The sequence below is a fragment of the Rhinolophus sinicus genome, linkage group LG11 (assembly GCF_036562045.2).
Source record: "Rhinolophus sinicus isolate RSC01 linkage group LG11, ASM3656204v1, whole genome shotgun sequence".
Classification (NCBI taxonomy): Eukaryota; Metazoa; Chordata; class Mammalia; order Chiroptera; family Rhinolophidae; genus Rhinolophus; species Rhinolophus sinicus.
In genome coordinates this window covers 28751754-28775468 of record NC_133760.1, presented here as the reverse complement: position 1 = coordinate 28775468, position 23715 = coordinate 28751754, and the positions used below count along the sequence as shown (strand labels likewise).

General features: G+C 44.5%; 2 protein-coding genes and 1 pseudogene across 8 annotated transcripts in view; all 3 read left to right on the top strand.

Moving 5' to 3' along the window:
- The window catches only part of HYDIN (HYDIN axonemal central pair apparatus protein), a 288791-nt gene extending 277410 nt beyond the window's left edge, over positions 1–11381 (top strand). For 5 of the 6 annotated variants that reach the window (XM_074314603.1, XM_074314605.1, XM_074314602.1 and 2 more), the window contains 6 exons: positions 488–700; positions 1548–1711; positions 2516–2666; positions 8473–8703; positions 9058–9282; positions 10800–11381. In XM_074314603.1, the coding sequence (XP_074170704.1) occupies positions 488–700; positions 1548–1711; positions 2516–2666; positions 8473–8703; positions 9058–9282; positions 10800–11282 (1467 nt within the window). In that variant the 3' untranslated portion in view covers positions 11283–11381. Of the gene's footprint in view, positions 1–487; positions 701–1547; positions 1712–2515; positions 2667–8472; positions 8704–9057; positions 9283–10799 lie in introns of those variants that run through there. The other variant, XM_074314606.1, reaches the window with a different exon arrangement.
- A 6009-nt stretch (positions 11382–17390) lies between these two features.
- The window catches only part of VAC14 (VAC14 component of PIKFYVE complex), a 94214-nt gene continuing 87889 nt past the window's right edge, over positions 17391–23715 (top strand). The window contains exon 1 of one of the 2 annotated variants that reach the window (XM_019757655.2): positions 17391–17796. In XM_019757655.2, coding sequence (XP_019613214.1) covers positions 17693–17796 — 104 coding nt within the window. In that variant the 5' untranslated portion in view covers positions 17391–17692. The remainder of the gene's footprint in view (positions 17797–23715) is intronic. The other variant, XM_074314600.1, reaches the window with a different exon arrangement.
- On the top strand, positions 20746–21722 carry LOC109461434 (large ribosomal subunit protein uL11; annotated as a pseudogene).

Genomic DNA, 23715 nt, shown 5'->3' with positions numbered 1-23715 from the left:
GTCCTTTGCATTGTGGTCAAAAACTAATTGATCATACACATGTGAGTCTATTGCTGAACTCTACTCATGTCCACTGATCTGTGTGACTCTCTTTACACCAATACCACATTGGTCCACATTACTACGTTCAATGGCCAGTTCTCACCCCTTATCTCACTTGACCTGTTGGTAGCATCTGACACCTTGAACAAGTACTTCCTCTTTTAAACAGTTCCTTCACATGGTTTCCAGAATACTAGCCTCTCCTGATTCTCCTCCTACCTGATTATCTGCTCCTTCTCATCTCTTCTTCTGGTTCTTCTTAACTCTGAAGTATACCAGTCAGGAATTAGTCCTTAAATCCTTCTCTTTTCGCAATGCACTTACTACTTGACCATCTCACCCACTACACTGACAACTCCCAAATGTGTCTCTCCAACCTGAACCTTGCCTTGAACTCCAGATTTGTAAATTCCACTTCCTGTTTAAGGTGCCTGTTTTCTTCCAGGTGGTAAATTTCACCTGCCAGGTGCGCTCCAAGCACACACAGACCATCCTGCTTTCAAACCGCACCAACCAGACCTGGAATCTGCACCCCATCTTTGAGGGTGAGCACTGGGAGGGGCCCGAGTTCATCACTCTGGAGCCTCATCAGCAAAACAAGCCCTACGAGATTACGTACAGGCCCCGGGTCATGAACGTGGAGAACCGCAAGCATCAGGTGGGCTGAGCTCCCTTCCCCTTCATCAGTTTCCTGGCACGGCTGGAGGGAGGAGTTGCATGAGAGAGGTTCGGAGACAGTTTGGCAGTTCAGACAATGTTAGAACAAGAAGGGGCCCCAAAAATCATGTCGGAACAATGGGGGATCATGCAGATGATCAAGTCCAAAGCTTTCCTTTTTGTCCATGTGTTTTCATGTGTAGGGTATCATCTTGGAACCAGAGGCTCAGTTCTGAAACGAAGTCTTGGACTAAGCATCAAGCAATTACTATTTAACTTAATTGCAGAAATAACATCAGAGTGACTGTAATAAAAATCAAAAAAGAAGCTATAATCTTCCACCTTACCTTCTAGTATCTTCACTACGAATCCTTATTCAGATACAGCCTTGGCTGCCGTCATAGGATACTTGAGTTTTCATTCTGTTTATTTTCACTTTATATTACATCATGAGAATTTTTCTATTTAACTAGGTACTCTTCGTGATAACCATTTTTAATATTTCATTGAATGAGAGTTCCATAATTTATTTAACATTCCCCAGCTGTTGAATGTTTAAGTTATCTCCAAATTTTCATATTATACATGGTTTTAATATATATGTGTATGTACGTATGTAACTTTCTCCTGTAGAGGGAGTTTTCTTCAATACGTTCCCTTAGGTACGATTCCTGGTTCAAATACATATGAAGATTTTTATAGCTCTTCAAACACATTACCAACCTGCTTTCCAGAAACGTTATGCTTATTTGCAGAGCCTCCAGTAACCCCGTATCACTACCATGCTTGAGAGATCCCTGATAAAGGTACCTCTGTGTCACTCTGATGGCATTTCTCCCTCTCCTTAGGGCAGCCTGTTCTTCGCCCTCCCAGATGGGACCGGCTGGCTGTATGCACTACATGGGACTGCCGAGCTCCCCAAAGCTGTGGCCGTCATCTCTCGCGAGGTGCCATGTAAGACGCCTTACACTGAGCTCCTACCAATCAACAACTGGCTAAACAAGCCCCAGAGGTGAGGGAGTGGGGCACGGGGGTGGACTAGGGGAGACAGAGGGAGGACCTCCATTGTCCAGCCTGGCCTTTCCCCGGGTCAGGGTCCCTGGCGGACATTGGCTGAAAGAGTGTAAGTTTCCTGCTGTGGCCCAGCACTGCCTGAACGCTAAGCTTCCAGAGAATCTCCTTGTCAGTTCTAAGAATGGCTGATTATTTGTAAATCTCCCAAGACAGTGCCTGGCACAAAATAAGTGCTCAACAAATATTAGCTGTTATTACTACTATCCTAACAATAATCATAGTTGTTATTATTGAGTGCTCTGTCTTATCGCCTAAGCCACTGGCCAGAGAAGGCTGTCCCTTGGATCTTGTACTTGCAGTGGGAGTAGAGTAGAATGCAAGGACTAGAGGAGCTTGAGGCCAACCAGCCTAGTCCTCTTCTGTTAGGAGCCAAAGGCGGGGAGGAGAAGGCGGCCTGCTCAGCAGTGTGGATAAAGGCCCAGACCTAAGTTTGAATCCTAGTTCTTGGCCATACTTCCTCATTAGTAAAACGGAGCTGGTAATGATACAAGTATGTACCTCATATCACTACTCGGGGTTCAAAGCCTATGACACATGCAAAGTACTGACTCAGTAGCTGGCACAGAATAGGTGGTCGGTAAATGGTCGTGGCTATTATTGTTAGTGACAGAGTGAAGGCTACAACCCTGGACCCGTGTGGTTTCCATAAAATCAAGAGTAGAATAGCACCTTTCCTTCTCTCCTTTGGGCAAATGATGTAATTTTCTCTATCTGCTCTTCCTGTGCTCCTGTGCTCCCCCAGATTCCGAGTCATTGTGGAAATGCTGAAACCAGAGAAGCCAGACCTAACTGTCACCTTAAAGGGCCTTGATTACATTGATGTATTGTCTGGCTCCAAGAAAGACTACAAGCTGAACTTCTTTTCCCACAAGGAAGGACTATACAGTGCAAAGGTATCCACACATCAAAGGCACTGCCCTGGAACCCTGGAGGTTTGACCTCAGGTTGACAATCCTGGTGTTAGGGAGAGAAGCTGTCCTCCAAATCCTGGTGTTAGGGAGGGAAGCTGTCCTGCACAGCCAGCCTATCCTTATCCTGTTGGGCTGAGCTGGCAAAGGCATTCAGGATTCCCCGCCTCTTTAAGGTGAGACCAGACTGCAAGACCAGCCAGCCATCATGTAGAGCCATGCCAAGCCTCCAAGGCAACAGAATCCTGAAAATCCTTATGCAGTAGGTAACACTGGACCAGCAAATACCAGACCAAAATGATAACAAAATATCCCATTTTCCAAGTGTTTATACAGTGTCCAGCATTGTGCTGAGCACACAACACATGTAGCTAGTAAGGTCAGAGCCAGGATTCAACTCAGCCATCTACTCTAAGACGCCGCAGGAGCTAGTTAGTTCAATAAGTACCTACTGAGCATATATGCCAGATACTATGGGCTAGTAACACAGCGATGATCAAAACTAGACACAGCCCCTGTTCTCATGGAACACCCAGTCCAGTGATGGAGATGGACATTAGTCAAATAACTGCACTATGAATGTATAATTATAAAATGAGGTAAGTGCTTTGAAGGAAATGAGCATATATGGATCAGTAGCTCATAGGAAAAGTCAGAGCTGAAGACAATATGTGAGAATTACCCATTTATCAATAGTATTTAAAGCTATGATGGAGAATGGAATTGCCTAGGGAAAGATTTTAAAGTGAAAAAATAGAATCTAGAACACATTTCCCCCCTCCAGAAGAGATACTGGCAAGATCCACGCTGCAGCACGTCATCTCCTCTCCAGCAATCCCTGAGGTAGGCTGCGCCACTCAGATCACACTCACAAACGGGCTAACGGAGAACCTTAGAATCAAGGACTCACAGACCATCTGAAGGGAAAAAGCCACCATAAAACAGAAATAACCAGCTCAACAAATAAGACTCCTGAGATAAAAGAGTTATTAAAGCAAACAGAAGAGGGCTTTCAGTGAATATTATAAATATCCTCAAGAGAATAAAGGAAGGTAATCATACCCATGAAATAAGAAACAGGCTGTTGTGGAAGAGAATCCATTAGAGACCCTGGAAATGAAAAATAGAATATTTTGAATAAAAGACCATACATAGATGAAGCTTAAAGTGTAGTGGATTCTGAGGAAGACATTACTAGTAAGTTAGGAGATAGAGCTGAGTAATATATTACCAGACTTTTTTAGCACATGAGCACGAAGAAATGTCAAGAATGAAAGGAAGTAATAACAAGTGTTGGCAAGGGCATGGATGAAGCTGGATCCATTGCTGGTGGGAGTATAAATGTTACAGCTGCTTTGGAAAGCAGTCTGGCAGTTCTTCAAATGGTAAACATAGAGTTACCATATGTATGATTCACCAATTTCATTCCTAGGTATACACTCAAGATAAATGAAAACATATGTCCACACAAAAACCTGTACATAAATGTTAATGGTAACAATACTCGTAAAAATGGAAACAACCCAAATGTCCATCAACTAATGAATAGATAAATACAATGGAAGATTGCTTGGCAATACAAAGAAATGGAAATGAAGTACGATACCTGGATGAATCTTGAAAACATATGTACTAAGTGAACAAAACCAGTCACAAATGGCAACATGTGGTATAATTTCATTTACATGAAATGTCCAGAATAGGCAAGTCTAAAGAAACGAAAAATAGTGGTGCCTAGGGCTAGATGGGATGGGTTAGGAGGAAATAAGGAATGATTGTTAATACCCATTAATATGGTTTCTTTCTGGGGAGATGAAATGTTCTAAATCAAATAATTGAACTATAAATGTGTAGTTACAAAATGAGATAAGTGCCTTGTGAATACACTAAAAGCCACTGAAATGTACACTTTAAATGGGTGAATTGTATGGAATGTGAATTGTATCTCAATAAAGCCGTTTTTAAAAAAAGAAAGTAAAAATGAGACATAAACTATAAATCAAGAAGTTCTAATATCCATCTCACAGGAACTCCTGAAACAGAAAAATAAGATAATAGAAGGAAGAAAATACTCTACAAAATAATTGGATAAAAATTTCCAGGGCTATTGGAGGAAGACCGGGTCTTCTAATTGAAGGGCCCCACCAAGTTGCCAAACCAGTTGAATGAAAGAACACTCACATCTAAATATGTGAGAACAAAATTTCAGAAAACTGGGGTAAAAGAGAAAAGTCCTGAATGATTCTAGAGAAAATAAAAGGAAATAATAATCATAATAACATCTGATTTCTCGTGGAGAAATACAAAAAGAAATGGAGCAAGCTATTCAAACTATTTAAAATTATTTTCAGCCTAAAACTCTTTCTCCAGACAAAACTATTATAAGGGCAAAATAAAGACATTTTTAAACATGCAAGGACTCAAAGTAATCCACCCATATACACAATCCCTGACTGAAAGAAGTACTACAAAATTAAAACTTTTTAAATTAGCAAAATTTGAAAAACAATTAAATGAATCCAAGAGAATCTAAACTAAATTGATAGGCTGCTGCCTCCATAACTTAGTTGGTTAATGTGCCTGTCTCATAAACTAAATTGATAGGTAATTTAAAATAATTGTTGGAAGGCAATCTGAAATATTTCAGATGACCTCAAGATAGGAAGTAACACGGGGAGGAATAAAATAAGGCAATGAAAAAATTTTTCTCACTCATTTGGAAGCAAATGGGGAAATAAGAGATATTTTCTCATAGAGAAGGATAGGGAGAGAATAGAGATATTCAGAAACCATAGATGTGAACAGAAAGATATAAATAAAGATATGTGTTAAAATGTAAGTATACAGACTTCAGTAAAAAACACAATGAACCCAGATCACAGAATCTCTTTACGGTAAATGTATTAAAATTAACAATAACAACAAAAAGGGTTTTTTTTAATCAAAAACACTTGGTTATGATGGAGTAGCTAGTCCTCCCAACATAAAAAAAAAAACAACAACCATAAAACTGGACAAAATATCAGAGGCAAGTCTTCTCAGTCGTTGGACAACAGGCAACACAATACTGCAATTCATCAAAGAGAAGGAAACTTATGAGTCCTCATGATTGCCCTGGCTCTCTGCCTCGGGACAGTTTCCTGACCACAGTACAGTAATCTAGAGTCTAAGCAAAGTGCAGCAGCCCCAGTGAACTGAGAGACAGAAATCAGAGTTTGGTGTAGCTGAAACAGCTGGTCTCTACTGTGGAGATAGAGCACCAGAGAGGAGGGAGCAGGATACGGAGTGGGTGGGAGAACAAAAGTCTATGTGGGAGTTCCGCACAAAGTCCTTGGCTGAAGGTTGGGCTGCATATGCATGGGAAGAGACTACATGAGCTTTACCAGAGAGCAGCTGCTACGAGGTTGATAAATAAATAAAATATGGACTTAATGAGTGGGCAGATCAAGAATCTCAGCAGAGAAATAAAAACGATGAACAAGAACCAAATGGATAGTCTATAACTGAAAAGTACAATAAAGTGAAATGAAAAATTCATTGGATGTGCTTAGCAGCAGATTGGAGACGTGAGGAGATTCATTGAACTTGAAACAAATCAATAGAATGTTTCCAGCCTGAAGAACAGAGAGAAAAAAGATTGAAGAAAAACAACCAGAGCCTCAGGAACCTGTGAGAAAATATAAAATGGTCTAACATGTGAAAAATATGAGTCCCCGAAGAGAAGAAACTGAGAATGGGCAGAAAATTATTTGAAAAAAATAATTGCTAAAATTTCCCTGATTTGATTTAAAAGGGGAAAAAAAGTGATTTACAGATTCAAGAAACTTGGCAAAGCTCAAGCAGGAGAAATACAAAGAAAACTATGCCTGCACACCCCATAGTAAAACTGCTGAAAACCAAAGAGAAAGAGAAAAGCTTAAAACAACCAGGTTTTAAAAATCAATTACATAGCAGGGGGATGAGCAATTAGAATGACCGCTGACTTTTCTTCAGATATAATGGAAGCCGTCTGCAAAGTGCAGGAAGAAAAAGAAACTCTCAACCTAGAGTTCTTTATCCACTGAAAATATCCTATTAAAACTGACAGTGAAATAGACATTTTCAGATAAAGGGCCATGAGAGAATTCATCACAAGCAGACTTGCCTTAGAGACCGCATAGCATTATTACAGTGCTAATAGGTATTCTTCAGTCTGGAGGGAAACGATACCGGATGGAAACTTGGGTCTTCTGGAAGGAAAGAGAGCACTAAAAATGGTAAATAACAGGTAAATATTAAACTCTATGTTTTTCTTCTTATAACTTTAAAAGGCAAATGACAGTTTATAGCAATTAACCTTGTAAAGTGGATGTTCTTATGTACATAGAAATAAAAAGATATGATGTCAAAAGTACAGATGGGGTGGAGAGGTCAATGAAATTATACGTTAGTAAGGTAATTACATTTGTGAAGGGGGAAGTATGAGTAAGAAGCGTAAAGGGTCAGTTGTCAAGTGGAAAGTGACAAAATACTGACTCTAAATTTTGACAAGTTAAAACTTCAGGTTGTCAGCTCTAGAGCAACCATTAAAAACCTGTTATTTAAAAATATAGCTAAAAAGCCAGTAGAGGAAATAAAATACATTCCAAAAGATTACATATTGATCCAACAGAAGGGAGGAAAGTCGCAGCAGAGGAATGAGAAAAATGAGACAAATGGAAAAGCAATAGCATGAGGGCAGACTTCAACCCAAGTATATAAATAATTATTTTTAAATGTAAAATACTAAACACTCCAATGACAAAGCAGAGGGTTCAGAAGCACTCTAAATCTAAAGACAGGAAGAGGTTGAAGGTAAAAAGCCAGATAGGTAAAGAACTATTACTGCTTAATAACAGTAAGATAAACCACCCGAAGTATTAAAAGGGACAAGACTTGAATAGACTGCTTCATGGAAATAGGTCTGTGAATGACCAATATGCACCTGAGAAGATGCTCAACATCATCAGTCATCTGGGAAAAGAACTTAAACAGGTGAGCAGCTTGTCGATAACAAGTCAGCTGCAGAGGAGAGGGGACAATATTCTTCAGTTCCAGGTGTGAGCTCTGGAGTCAGTCCCACCTGGGTTCAAATCCTGGTTCTGACACTTTTCTGCACGTGACCCGGGGCAAGATACTCATGTTGCTAAGTCTCATTTTCTTCATCTTCAAAAAAAATGGTGGGGTCGGGTGGCCAGTTAGCTCGGTTGTTAGAGCGTGGTGCTAATAACACCAAAGTTGCTGGTTCGATCCTTGCATGGGCCACTGTGTGCTGTGCCCTCCCCCCCAAAAAAAAAAAAAAGGAAAGAAAGAAAAGGTGAGGAGAATAATAATGTCACTTACAAATTGTGTGAATTAAACGAGTTCTTCTAGTGCCTGGCATACAGTAATCATTTGGTAAGTGTTAGATGCTGTTATTATTATTATATTATTATTGACAATTCCAGAAACAGGAATAGGAGGGTAATCCACTGCAGCATGAACCTCTCTCGAGTGCTCGCTTGTTCTCCAGAGCCAGTGTGGACAGCTTCACCTGCAGCACTACACAGTGCTGCTCTGGCCTCTTCTAAATCTCACTCAGGCTATGTAATACATACTCTCACCTGGGAGGAGCCAGAGCAGAATACCTAAAGAGAAAGGCTGGTTGGCAGGAATTCAGCGAGGCTGGGAGGTACGTGTCAGCCTGGTACCCAGGCATTGCTTGCAGAGAGAAGGACCCCCAGCTAACCCCTCTACTCTGCCCGGCTTCCTCCCACTCTCCCTGTGCACTCAGGTGATCTTCCGAAACGAGGCGACCAACGAGTTCTTATACTACGTGGTGAGTTTCAGGGTCATCCCTTCAGGTGTCATCAAAACCATCGAGATGGTGAGCCCCATCCGGCAGAGTACATCGGCCTCCATCAAGGTGGAGAATCCCCTACCCTACTCGGTGACCTTCTCCACGGACTGCAGGGTGCCCGACATCAGCCTGCCCTCCCAGTTTGTGGTGCCTGCCAACTCCGAGGTATGACCCTGGCTGCCAGGGGTCCCCTGGTGGCCCCCGTGGGGACTCTCCAGCCATGTTCTGCATCCCAGAGGTCAGGCCCATCCTGGCAGTGGTCCATAGTGTGCTTCTCAAGAGGGGATCCATTTTTAGATTCAAAGAGATTCCAGACCTAGAAACACCTGGAATAGGGAAAGTTAGAAGGGGTACCGAGGAGGAAAAGTGGGCTGGTTTGGACAGAGGTTCCCAGGCTCAAGATGAGTGTGAGCATGGGCTGCTGAAGCACCATCTCTATCACCAGCCTGTCCTGAGGTCCCTGGGTAGCAGGGATGGGTGGGACTTCGGCATCACAGGAGCCTCTGTCTTCCCTTGCAGGGCACATTCTCATTTGAATTCCAGCCCCTGCGAGCTGGAGAAACCTTCGGGAGACTCATTCTGCACAACAGTGATTTGGGTTACTACCAGTATGAGCTTAATTTGAAGGCCACGCCAGCACTGCCTGAAAAGCCTGTCCACTGCCAGGCCGTTCTTGGCAGCGGCCAGAGCGTCTTTGCCAAGATCATCAATTATACCCGGCAGAAGACAGAATATTACTGCAGGGTGAGCAGCCCCTGCCCCACCCTCCGCCCCACTCTTGCCTTCACATATTTTTGAAGTCTGACCTCACAAATGATGGGAGGAGGACATAGGGGGTGCAGAAATGTGAAACTTGGGGAGTCAGGTGCTTCATCTAACCTGGAAACTCCCAGCTGAAAATAAACAGTGCAAAGCCTAGGTTCTTCTAAAAGGCTTTCTATCTTAAGCTGGGTGGGGGTGGGGGGAGTTTTGCTTCCCACTGCATGCTTAGTGGTCAACACAGGGAGACAGCAGAACTTGGTGGTCATGAGTGTAGCCTATGCAAGCCAGCAGACCTGGATTTGAATCCTGGCTTCCCCGTTTCTCTTTGTGTGAATAACGTACTAAAGCTTTCTAAGCTTATCTATAAATGGTGATAATACCCTGACCTCATAGGATTGCTGTGAGGATTTTAAAGTATGTATATAAAACCATTTCCCTAGAGCCTGGCCCATAGTAAATGCCCCATATATGTTACCTACTGTATCAGTTGGAATATAGGTTTAACTACTGAAACAGAAACCCGAACTGACAACAAAATAGAAGTTTAGTCCTCTCGCAGATAACAGCGTAGGCCTGAGCAGTGTCAGCTGGAAGAGCAGGAGCTCCATGCCGTCAGGCCCCAGACTCCTGCCCCGTGGCTCTTCCCTCTGCAGAGAGCTGTGATCTACAGAGACCACGATGGCTTACAGTGACGTCGCATTCTAGCCAGCTACAGGGGAAACACCACTTCCACTCACATTCCATTGAACAAAACTGCGTAGGACCACTCCTAGCAACAAGGGGAGCTAGGATGTGTAGCCTTTACACTGGGCGGCCACGTGCCCAGTTAACATCAGGGGTCCCATGGCTACCGTCAAGAGGCATAGGCTTTTCATCAGTCCTATCAGTCAGGAGACGCAAGGTTATGCTGTAGTAACAAAGAGCCCCGGTATCTCCATGGCTTAAAACCACAAAGGTGCATGCTGTCTATCCAGTGAGGGTCAGCAGGGTACTCTGCTCATCACAGCCACTCAAGGATGCAGGCTGAAGGGCAACCACCATCTCAAATGTTTCCAGTCATAGACCCAGAGGGGTGAAAAGACCCCGCAGGGATGTACATTGGCAATTGAATGCTCTAGTGTGGAAGTGACACCTTTCACTTCTGCTCACAACTAGTAATCCAGGACTACTCTCACCCACCCATTAGGATTCAGAATGTTTGGTCTTCCCTGTGCATGGAAGGAAAGAAGAGCCTGATATGGGGGAGCAGCACCACTGACTGCTATGCCAACATAAGCCAGCCATGTGTCCTTGGGCGAGTTACTTCACATCTCTTGGCCTCGGTTTCTTTATAATAACATAGGAATAATAATCAGTAATACCTACCCTTCAAGGGAGTCACAAGGGCACGGCTGTTTTATAACCTGCCTGGCTGAGAATGGATGGCCTGGGGATGGACCTGAGCTGCTGTAAGCCTTTCAGGATCTCGTGTGAGTTAAGTGCCTTTGTTTCCCTTTCAGACCGACTGTCCAGACTTCCACACCGAAAAGGTCATTAGCGCAGCTCCGGGGGCTCAGGGAGGCACGGAAGTCAGTGTGGAAATCTATTTTGAGCCCAGCCGCCTGGGGGAGACCAAGGGCATCCTGAGCCTGTCATCACTTACAGGCGGGGAGTATAGCATCCCCCTCTTCGGAGTGGCTCTACCTCCCAAGCCACAAGGTCCCTTCGTGATCCGAGCCGGGTACAGCATAGTCATCCCCTTCAAGAACGTCTTCTACCAAACAGTCACCTTCTCCTTCATCGTGGAGAACCCAGCCTTCTCCATTCGTGCCATTGACTCCGTGCGGCCCAAGAAGATGAACAACATCACAGTCTACTTTGAAGGAAACCTATCAGGCAGCAAAACACCCATCACGAGCAAGCTGATTGTGGCGTGCCCTCCCGGGGAAGGCCAAGAAACATGGGTTAAATGGGTTTATTATCTGAAGGGTATCACCCTTTAGTGGTAACCAGGGGCAGCGGCATCAAGAAAAAGCCATTTCCTCAGCCTTAATATTTATGTATTGTTCTAACCTGGCGAAAAATAAAGAAAATAGTCAGAATTCTTAAGACACTGTTTTAGCCTCCTCCTTCAATTATAGGGGCACTTATTTCCATATTATATGTATTCCAGATATATGTATGAAATAGATGTATTCCACATTAAATGTGGTAACTACACAAAACAGAGCAACATTTTACTTTGCAAGGGCAAGTCTCTGAACTTAGTCTCTTACCATACCCCCAAAGCTCAAGTACTATGTACTAATCCCCATTTTTGATAAGATGACGTAGGTATCACACTCATGACCTTCTACTGTACAGCACTTAGCAGGTCATGACACTGGGGCACATCGTGGATTCTTTTTAAAATCCATGATGGCTTAAAGAGCCCATAGACATGACTATTTTGATGTGGTATTTCATTCTGCTTTCACATAAAATCCAAAGAAGTCACTCTTTTCAAAGCAATGAAAATATAACGTTCGGGTAATCACTGCAGGAACAAGGGCCAGGGACGCTCCCTCCATCTCTGAATCCCATTTCTGCTCCCACAGAAAGTGCTCGCTGAAGGCTGGGTCCTGGAGAAATACTCACTGGGACCCCCGTTCCCCACTCCCACCCCAGGCCTGTGCACAGTATTCAGCTTGCAAAGCAGTGATCCTCGACCCATCTGCACATGAAAACCACCTAATTCTGGTCCAGGCCCCCCACTCCCCAAATTCTGATTTAATTGGTGTGGGGAGTGGTGATGGGGGAGGGGAAAGGTGGGCATCCTTTTTCTTTTTAACTTGTAAGCAAAGTTGAGAACCAGTGCTACAGATCAGACACCCACCTGGCCATTAATTCTGCAATGGAGTCAGGAATCTTCCTCCAGGGGACGACCATGTCCCAGTTTGATATGGTTAAACTGCAGCCATTTGTATGCACATGAAGGGTGATGTTCAAAGTCAGGTACTGTCTTCAGAGAGAAAGCACTACAGATGCTTCACCTCCCAGGAGGAATGGGGCATCTGCCTCAACCCAGACTCTTCCCCTGGGTCCTGCAGTGCTCACAGAGAGGTGGTTAAAGACTGGCCTTAAAGAGGATTTGCTTCTGCAGCACGCACCCATGCCAGAGGGTTCCTCTGCCTCCACCTCCATCATCCTTCTCATCCCCTACAGCCTCCCTGCAAGAGTGGGTGTAGGCATGAAAGAACATGGCCTTTGGGGAATGAATGCTCCAAAAAAGTGGTTCTCAAAAATGGCTCCTGAACATGTAGGTGCCTAACTTCTGTGCTATACACCTGAAGCTGAAGTTGAATAATATTGAATGTCAACTATAATTAAATACACACACACACACACACACAAACACACACACACACACGGTGCCAAAAAAACGTATACACATTTTAAGAAGGAAAACTATATTAAAATTGTAATACTCAAAATATATCTATAACAAAAGATGAATACAAGTCATGTTTGACTTCTGCAATTACAAGAGGTGCTCACAGTGGTTACCATCAGCATAATTTTAATACAATTTTTTCCTTTCTTAAAATGTGTATACATTTTCTTGGCCTCCTCTGTGTGTGTGTGTGTGTGTGTGTGTGTGTGTGTGTGTGTGTGGTCACGGGAGGTGGAGTACAACATAGAGAATATAGTCAATGGAATTGTAACAGCTATATTAGCTATCAGAAGGGTAGTAGATTGGGGGGTTATCACTTTGTGAGGGGTGTAAATGTCTAACACATTGTTTTGTACACCTGAAACTAAAAAAGAAGAAGAAGAAGACACACACAAAATGGCCCCGGACCAGCAGCATCACCTGAGATTTTATTAAAAATGGAGATTCTTGGGGCCCACCCAGTGGCTCAGGCCATTAGAGCTCCGTGCTCCTAACTCCGAAGTCTGCCAGTTCAATTCCCACATGGGCCAGTGGGCTCTCAACCACAGGTTGCCAGTTCAATTTCTCGAGTCCCACAAGGGATGGTGGGCTCCGCCCCCTGCAACTAAGATTGAACATGGCCCCTTGAGCTGAGCTGCTGCTGAGCTCTGGGATGGCTCAGTTGGTTGGACCGTGTCCTCTCAACCACAAGGTTGCCAGTTCAACTCCCACAAGGGATGGTGGGCTGTGCCCCCTGCAACTAGAAACGGCAACTGGACCTGCAGCTGAGCTGCGCCCTCCACAACTAAGACTGAAAGGAAAACAGCTTGAAGCTGAACGGCACCCTCCACAACTAAGACTGAAAGGACAACAACTTGACTTGGAAAAAAGTCCTGGAAGTACACACCGTTCCCCAATAAAGTCCTGTTCCCCTTCCCCAATAAAATCTTTTTAAAAAAAAAGAGATTCTTGGGTCACTTCAGACCTATTGAGTCAGAAACTCCAAGGATGTGTCCCAGAAACCTGGATTTTAACAAGCCTTTATACTCTTATACAGCCCAGTACACTCTACACACACCTAGGACCAAATGAAGCTTTTTCTAAAATATTTGCAGACCTACACTTAATAGTTGATTTTTGTTACCACTAAAGATGCTACTAATCGGTGTAAAAACAAAGAACTAGATGACAGATTTACCCAATGGTTAAAGGAGCAAAGAAAGCACTAAGCAACAATCTGAGCAGATGCAGAGAGCAACGAGCTTGTGGTATGACTAGCAAGTACACAATCTGAATAAACCAGTGGTTTTCAAATTTTAGTGTCTATTAGAATCACTCACAGGGCTTGCTAAACCAGACTCCAGGGGCGCCACCCTCAGAGGGCCTGATTTAGTAGGTTTGAGTGGGCTCGAAAATTTGTATCTCTGCGGAGCGTTCCCATTGATGCTGCTGCTGCTGGCCTGAGAATCCCATCATCCTCAGCACAGCTCTGAAGCCTCAGCCTTCTTGCATCAGCACCACCTGGAAATTTGTTAGAAATTCAGGATCTCGGGCCCCGCCCCAGACCTACCTACTGAATCAGAATCTGCATTGTAATGGCATCTCCAGGGGATGGTGTGCACATTGCAGTTGAGAGCCCTGCTTTAAAAGCCACTAGCAGAACTCGAGCCTTTGTTGAACCCACAGCCCTAATGCTCTTCATTAGAGCCCAAGAGAGGTGTCTCACCAACTCTGCTTATGGCCTCGTTGATTAAATTGGCCCTCCCCAAAATGTCCCTCTCCCTCCCACTCACCAGAGGCATGGCTGGGGGTGAAGGAGCAATTGTCCCATCACCACTTTCTTCAAAAGGGGCACTTTTCAACAGTTATAAACCTAGTCTGTAACTTGTTAAGACTGAGGAAAAGATGGAGGAAGCTGTATGAAAACTGGCTAAAACACCAGCGGTCAGAGCAAATGTAGGACAAAGCATTGGTTGGGGCTCAGAGTAAGAAATTGATTTCTTAGCAACCTTGTCCAGAATGATTTCAGGAGGAAAGAGTTCCTTCTGGTAAAAAGAAAAAAAAAAAACCACACTTCTTTACTGTTTCAATTATTAGAAACTGTATCACATTATGACCTTTGAGGAATTTGGTTCACCTTTAAGAAAAAGCCAAACCAAACAGCAAAAGAAACAGATGAGATACTATATTAAATATAGGTCCAGTGGAAATGAATACACACTGGAGAAATAGATCCACACCATTCCCACTGATCTGATTTTTTTCACTGTTTTTCATCAAGCATCATCTAAACCTAGATATAAACCTTGCAAGACATTTGGAAATGTCCTTATCAGTGCTACTTGGTATCAAGATAAGAAGCAGAAGAAACCATTTAGCAATACATTTTCTCTGAAGATGAGTCTATATTTAGTGTAGTTTTCAGGTTATTGGTGAACCCACCTTCATTCATCCCATTGTTCTGGCAAGTTTTAAAAGGTGTGAAAACACCAGTATAGAAAAAACATTTTTCATAGATTTTTCTAGACATGATTCTTCTGTGACTTACTGAGTTTTGGGTTAGCTTTTGTGTTTGTTTTCTATGGCTGCATAACAAATTACCACAAACCTAGCAGCTTAAAGCAACACAAATTTCTTATCTTACAGTTTCAGGAATGGACTGAACTGGCTTCCTGGTTCAGGGTCCCCCCAGGCTGAAATGAAGATGCCAGCCAGCTGCCTCCTCATCTGGAGGCTGAACTAGGGAAAGACCCACTTCAAGAGTGTTGATAACTATTTCACAAAGATGGCACCAAAAGCACAGAAGGAAGCCCTTGCCCCTCCCAAAGCTGAAGCCAAAATGAAGGCTTTGAAGGCAAAGGAAGCAGTGCTGAAAGGCGTCCACAGCCACAAAATTAAAAAAGAAGATCCGCATGTCACCCACCTTGTGAAGGCCAAAGACACTGTGGCTCTGAAGGCAGCCCAAATATCCTCGGCTACCAAGTCAGTCATGAAGAAGATAGAAGACAAAAATACACTTGTGTTCATGGTGGATGCCAAGGCCAACAAGCACCAGATCAAACAGGCTGTGAAGAAGCTCCATGACATTGACATGGCCAAGGTCAATCCTCTGATCAGGACTGATGGAGAGAAGAAGGCATATGTTCAACTGGCTCTGGCTATGATGCCAACAAAATTGGGATCATCTAAACTGAGTCCAGCTGGCTAATTCTAAATATAAAAATTTTTCACTGTAAAAAATACACACACACACACACATGCACACACACACGCACACAATCCATTTCCTTGCAGCCATATGACTTAAGTCCCCATTTTCTTGGCAACTGACAACAGAGGACCACTCCTACGTAGCTACTAGAGACCACTCTAAGGTCCTTACCACATGGCCCCTCATAGACAGTTCACTGCTGTTACTGTTTACTCTTCAAGGCCAGCAGGACAATCTCCCACTTCAAATCTTTTCTAATTTCTTTTTAAGGCCTCACCTGATTAGGTCAGACACATCCAGAATGATCTCCCTTTTAACCAACTCAGAGTCAACTTAGGGACCTTAATCATATCTGCAAAATCCCTCTGCTACATAAAACAGTAAGTTAGAGCGACAGCCCCTCATATTTACAAGTGTTGGCCACACTCAAGGAGAGGGGATTATACAGGGCATGTACCCAAAACGGTGGGAATCTTGGGGGCCATCTTAGAATTCTGCCAACCATAGCCCCTCACTTGGTATCCTCTATGGACTGAGGATAATACTCCATTATCAAGATTGTTGTAAGCGTGATGGGTGTACTTTTCACTTATTAGAGGAAAGTATCACCGCTTGTTATGTTCATATTTAATAGGCTTCACTGTGGTCTAGCTGTTGTGCTAAGTCCCTGTCCACTGTGGAAGCACACGATAAGGAACTGTGATGTATCTCCCTATTACTACATCTTTAGCTTCACTGTGTCTATAAAGTGCTTTTTAAAAATTTACCACATAGCTTCAATTTTTGTTCCATCATCTAGCGTGATACTCAAAGCACTTGGAGGGGCTGCTTTATAGTAGATCCATCTGGAGACCCAGACCCAATAGATTTGGGGCTTCTCCTGTCTGTAACCTAGCCCTTCAGGTATGGTCAATTCATCCCAAGTCCAAAATGGTGGGGGTGACAGCCACTGTTGGTACGAGATTTTAGGTGGTAGACAGGTAGTACTATTTTTGAGAATTTATGTTAATATGTTTTAGAAAAATATACAACTCTTCGAACCCATGATTTTAGGGCATAAGCAAGGATAAAGTAGAAATTGAAGATTTTAAGTGAGTTGAGAAAAATATTTTTTAAATAATAGTTCAAGTGGCGAGAATATGGTGAAAACCCACTACATTTTGGGAGCTATTGGTATATGCGAAATTGACTGGTGACTAAATAGTGAATGAACCACTGGATTCAGTAACTATTGAATAAATTATGCGAAGTGAGTCAGGCTCCAAGAGCCCCTCGCTTCTCCGGAAAGTCTGCAGAAGTCCACTACGCCCCGAGCCCACCTGGGGCAGGTATGTGAGCTCAAGTGATACACGCCCCCGCTGAGCAAAGCAGACTCAGGCAAAGGGGGACACAGGGGAGGTGGAGCCTTGGAGGGCGTGGCCAACCACAGCGGCCAGCATTGGGGCGTGGCTGGCGAGGGGTGGGTCCTCGAGGCGGAAAGCGGAAGCTGCTACGGAGTCATGTGATCCGAGTAACATGGCCGTTGCCCCTTGAGCGCTGCCGGCACCGGGCGGGAACGAGTCGCGTGAGCCGTAGGGTAGCTGGGCGCAAGTGGGCGGGGGCGGGGTCCAGGCCTTGGTTCTAAGGCGGCGCGCGGCGGCGGAGCGAGGCAGGTGGGTCCGGGGCTGCGTGGCCCATGAGCCGGTGCCGGAGGCAGCGCGGAGCCGCAGACTTCCCTGGCTCCCGGCGCGGCCCGGGCAGCCGCGGGCTGAGGAGCCGCGGAGCTCCAAGGAGCTCCCGGAGCTGTCACCATGAACCCCGAGAAGGACTTCGCGCCCCTCACGCCCAACATCGTGCGCGCCCTCAATGACAAGCTCTACGAAAAGCGGAAGGTGGCAGCGCTGGAGATCGAGAAGTAAGAGCCGCGGGCACCCGGGGTTGGGCGTGGGGAGCGGAGGCGGGACCCGGCCCTGGCTCCCTGAGGGAACAGCTCCCTTACCAGCCAAGGTTGCTTCCGCAGGTTTAGCCCTTAGCGTGGTGCTCAAGAGCAGGATATTGGGAATCCCATCTTGGCTCTTGCCTGGCTGTGTGACTTGGGCCAAGTTATTTAACCTCCTGGTGCCCAAAGGCCTGCTGCGAGAATGAAGTGACAGTAATGTATGTGCAGTGGTTGAGGCTGCAGTGAGAAGGAAGCGACATGATGCATGCTTAGGGCTTAGACCGTGCCTGGCATATGGTGCGTCCTCAGTGTGGTCTCCGTCAACACCAGCAAATCAGAGAGTGGCCTCTGTGATGGGAGGCAGGTGGGAAGCATGAGAATTTGTTAATGAGTTGACCTGCCTCATTTCTTACTCAGCTTCTGAGAAGTGGAAGGGACTGTTAGGTGACCTAGTGGAGAAGTCAGTTTCAAAATCTCAAGGCTCAGAGGGCTGTTTGTTTTATCTCTGTCATATCACCTTTCTCCGCAAGTGAAAATAGAAGTAGTTTGACCTTTATTGCTTCTGCAGTCTTATTACATGTCGGTGTAACTATGATCTAACATTGTTTTATTTCCCAGTGTACAAAACAAGGGCTTTAACTGGGAATGTTTTGTTAAGATTTTTCTGCTATTCTTTTGCATTTGTAGTTTTTCCTAGTCAGATCTTTGTGATAAAGTAAGGTGAGTGGGTCGGTGATTTTCAGAAAGGTGGGAAGAAGCAGGGTGTAAAACTGGAAGAACTGAAGTCCAGGAATCAGGAAATAGGGTGTAGTTCTGCCCTGTCCAGTAGGGGAGCCACTGGCCATGTGTGGCTATGTATATTTAAAGTATTAAAGATAAAATAAAAAATTTTAATCCAGTTCCTCAGTCACCCTACCCATATTTCAAATGTTCAATAGCCACATGCGGCTGTTAGCTACTCCAATGGACAGTGCAGATTTGAAACCATTTGCATCGCAGTAGAATGCTGTCGACGTCTGGAGTCTAGTCCATGTGTGACACTCATTCTTTGGCCTTGGCAAATGTCTTCACTCAGGGTTTCCTAACTTCAGCACTATTGAGATTTTGGGACAGATCGTTCGTTGTGGTGCTGTCGCTGTGCTTTGCAGGAATTTTAGAGCAGCCCTGGTCTCTAGATACCAGTAGCATTCCGTCAGTTGTAACAACCCAAAATGTCTCCATGCATTGCCGAATGTCCCCCGAGGGTGCAAAATTGCCCCAGTTGAGGACCACTGTCTTAACTGCTTTGAGTTTTCGTTTCCTCCTCAACTAAAGAGTTTACACTTTGCTAAGAGGACCCTCTCTTTAGGTTCTAACATTCAGTGTGTCCAAAACCACCTAGCGCCTTTTCTCATCAAACACCACTTTCTTAACTGCTCTTTTCATACTGCTGCTTGTTTATACCCTGGCTCTTGCTAATGCTGTTAGCAAGTCTTAATGATGAGTATCGCTATACCGAGTAGACCAGAGCTGATGTATGGACGTGGCGCCATGTCCATTGGGTTTTATAGTCTTTGAAGCCACATTGACACCCAGCTTTATCTGTCAACCACTGCTTCTTAAGAATGTCTGGTTTTATCGTAGCTTGAATCATCTGTTGAGCCCTTGAATAGAGAGGTATTTAGCTCAGCATTATTGTTACCTCCAGCACAACTTATGTAAGTGCTCTCACTCTGCAAGCTGTCCTATAAAGGTTTTGTTTTTAATTGGGTTTGATTTGTATTAGACATTGCCCTTGATTTGTGGAATTCAGAGAAGCCCCCTAGGCTAGGGCCTTAACTGGACTAGGAACTCCTTAAGACCAGAGACTCTGTTGTATGTATCCTCAGCACTTAGCACAGTGCCTGGTGGCATTTGATAGTCGGTGTCTAAATGAATGAATGACCACATATTTTCAGTGGGGAAATAACATTGCAGTCTCAGGACTTTGCTACTCAAAAGTGTAAGCCCACAGACCAGCATCAGGTTCACCTGGGAGCTCGTTCGAAAGAGATTCTCCAGCCTCACCACAGACCTGTGGGTCAGAAGCTGCATTTTCACAAGATCCCTGAGTGATTTGTGCGCGCGTTAAAGTTTGAGAAGCACTGTCCTAGAAGACCCTGAAGTCACTTTCTAGCCTTCTTCAGCCATATTTGGAAGGAGAAGTGTCCTGTTTGATATGTTCCTCAGAGTGTAGTGGCCCCCCCTTATCCATGGGGGATACGTTCTGACACCTTCAGTGGATGCCTGGAACCGCGGATAGTACTGAGCCCTATATATACTGTTTTTTTCTTACATCTACATACCTATAATAAAGTTTAATTTACAAATTAGGCACAGTAAGAGATTAACAATAATAATAAAATAGAACAGTTACAATAAAATACTGTACAAAGTTACTCAAATGTGGTCTCTCTCAAAATATTGTACTGCACACACTGCATGGATGCGTTGGACAGAAGGATGATTCCCATCCCAGGTGGGACAGCGCAGGGTTTCACACGCTACTCAAAACAGCACACAACTTAAAACTTACGAATTGTTTATTTCTGGAATTTTCCATTTAATAGTTTCAGACCATGGTTGAGCGTGGGTAACTGAAACTGCAGATGAGGAGACTGCTGTACTGTCAAAGGGGGGGTTTAGGACTTCAAAGTGGGGTTTATGAACTTGGGTTGGGGGACACAATTCAGTCCATAACAGTGATCATAAAAAAAAAGTCATCACGTATAAAGCACTGTTTGCCCGATTTGTGGGGAGGAGGATAGAGAAGCTTCCTTTTGTTTGGCCATTGTACACCCCTCATCTCGTTTATTTTGCATGACTGCCCTGTGAGCTTAGGTAGTGTCACCCCATTTCACAGAGGCTCCTTGAGGTTAAGTAATCTTCCTAAGGTTTCACATCTAGAACCTGGATAAAAAACCCAGTCACTCTCAGCTTTCAGCTTGGAGGAGGCCAGGGTGTACCTTTCTTCGGTCTTCCCGAATCCGGGTTCATCCAGCACCAGCCGCCTCTTCCATGCCGCCCAAGATCAACCCCAATGAGATCAAAGTCGTATACCTGAGGTGCACCCATGGGGAAGTCAGTGCCACATCTGCCCTGGCCCCCAAGACCTGTCAGACGGGGAGGGGGGTCTGCCTCCAAAAACAATTGGTGATGACATTGCTAAAGCAACCAGTGATTAGAAGGGTCTGAGGATGACAGTGAAACTGACTATTTAGAACAGACAGGCCCAGACTGAGGTGGTACCTTCTGCCTCCGCCCTGATCATCAAAGCCCTCAAAGAACCACCAAGAGACAGAAAGAAGCAAAAAAACATTAACACGTTGCGTACGGCGGGGTTTAAATCCCTCATACCCCTTTGTTCTGGCAGGTTTTTAAAAGAAAGTACTTTAAAATGCACTCTTCTCTTTAAAGCGTAAATGCTTCTATGTCATTTATTGTTTTTCTATGGAATTTTTTAGGATTTACTCACCTATGATGTTAGTAATCCCTCCTGGTGTGATACTGCAGAAAGCAGCTTCCTTTGTTATTAACGAAACACAAATAATTCAATAAAATGTGCAAAGTAAAAAGAGTCAACAGTAAAAACGAGAATTCTCGTTATCTGTCCTTAACGCATGGCTCAGAAAAAAACGAAGAGTCTCGTGATCTGTACGCAACGTGTTAAGCACAGTGGAAATAATCACTTTTGATGAGATTGTCAACATTGTCAACAGATGCAGCACCGATCTTTAGCTATAGAACTCTCTGGAACCATTAAAGAGATCTTGGGGACTCCCCAGTCTGTGGGCTGCAATGCTGATGGCCACCGACCTTGTGACAACAGCGGCGCAGTGGAATGCCCAGCTAGTTAAGAACTACTACAGAGGAAAATATTTCAGTTGCAGATCATTTGACAACAAAACAAAAACTAAAAACCCCAGGTTCATCTGTCTCAAAAGGCTTGCCCACCACAATGAGTGGTTTTCCCTACCAAAAAAAGGGGACATATATTTAATTTTTAAAAATTCACCCTTGAACATCTATCTAGATGGTTGTTTTAAGCGCCATTTTCAGTTTTCTAGAGTCCATCTGTTCAGGTGACAGTCAGTACTGCATATGGTATTCCAATGAGGGATTAAAATTCCAACAAGAGGAGGGTGTTTTACCTTGATGACTGACCTCTCAGACACTAAAAATGCAGAAAGACTGAGCCTCAGCTGAAGGACTCCTGGACTCTGGAATCTCAAGACCAGGTGTTACATGACCAGGATCTGATGGCTAAATATGCGAGCCTGTTGTGCGCAGTCCCAGAATGCTTTTATCCCCCGCAGCCTCACTTTAACAAGCCCACACGATTCCTAAAGGATAAAGCACTTAGGTTAGATTTTAGAATTGCTCTTTCAGGTCTTGTGGGCTCTCAGTTTCAGGGAATATAGTGTAAACAGTCCTGACGAAAAGTTTGCTAAGAACCCAGGCTCTGCTGTCCAGGGGAGTCTCGTGTGGGAGAGAAATGCCAGCAGGCACTCTGGTAAGTGTGGCGGTGCTGGGAGTGCTGTGCCCCACACTGATGGCAGTGCCCCCTCACTGCAGGCTAGGACAGATGATGCCCTTCATGGGAACCAGCGATGGGCTTAGTGCCAAGTCCCTAGTGTTCCTGAGCTTTGAGTTCCAAAAGCCCACAAATGTGGGTACCAGGCCGTGCCCCTTGAGAACACTGAAGCCCAAGAGGGGGCTTGTGGGATTGGAGCTCCTGAATCATGCGTCCATTCGTCTGTACCTGCTGGGGAATGGGGTGTTGGGGAGCAGGGATCCCTGGAGCTCTGGTCAGATACAGGTTGAACTTTTGAGTTTGACCTGGCTTGTTGGAACCTACCACCTCTGCGGGGAGACACTATGTGTTACCAAGTGACTGAAGGCAGTTTTTGGAGTGTGGGTTAGAATTCCAGCCAGCTCAGCCCTTTATTAGCAGTGGGACGCTCAGCACATTGCTTAATCCAGGGGTCCCAGACTGGCAGCCAGGGGCTGTGTCCTGCCACCAGAACTGTTTGGTTTGACCTGGATCACAGGCTATTTTAAATGGAGAAGTTCCTCAATGGTAGCTCTGTGGGACCCACATTCCCATATAGCAGACTAGGGGGAGTTAGGGGCCTCCCCTCTCCCCTTCCCAGCCAGGCTGCACACGCCTCAGTTTGCTTCCTGTGTGGCAAGTTCACCACAGCCTGTCTTACGGCTCTTGGCCTTCTCACTTGTATCTCCTGCCTGACCCCTGCAAGCATTTGAGTTTTTGAACTCTGGTTTAACTTCCTGTGCCTCAGTTTCCTCCTCCAAGTGCACCTTGGAAACATTACACTAAATGAAAGAAGTCAGTCACAAAAGGCAATGTATTGTATGATTCCATTTCATATCAAATGTTTAGAATAGACAAATCCACAGAGAGTAGATTAGGGGTTGCCTAGGGCTTAGGGGCGGGGTAGGGAAAATGGCGAGTGACAGCTAATGGGTGCAGGATTTCTTTTTAGGGTGATAAAAACATTCTAAAAGTGATTGTGGGGATAGTTGCACAACTTTGTGAACAAAGACTGAATTGTACAAGTTAAAAGAGTCAATGTATGGTGCCAACTATATCTCAATTTAAAAAAATAAGAATACCTGTAGTGTTTTGTTACAGTGTGAGGGAAACACTCATTAAGTGGCCAGTTATTGTCACCTGAGGTCCAAACATGCCTTCTGCTGTCTCTGACTCATTTCTCCTTTATGGTTTTTCTACTGATTATTATGTCCAGTGGATGCTGGGTGTATTTTGTCAGTTAAATCTTAGGCCTTTTCAGAAGGTCTCTGACCCTTCCTCAGAGACACATGTTCTGCTTTACTTGTTCAGTTATTTGAGACTAG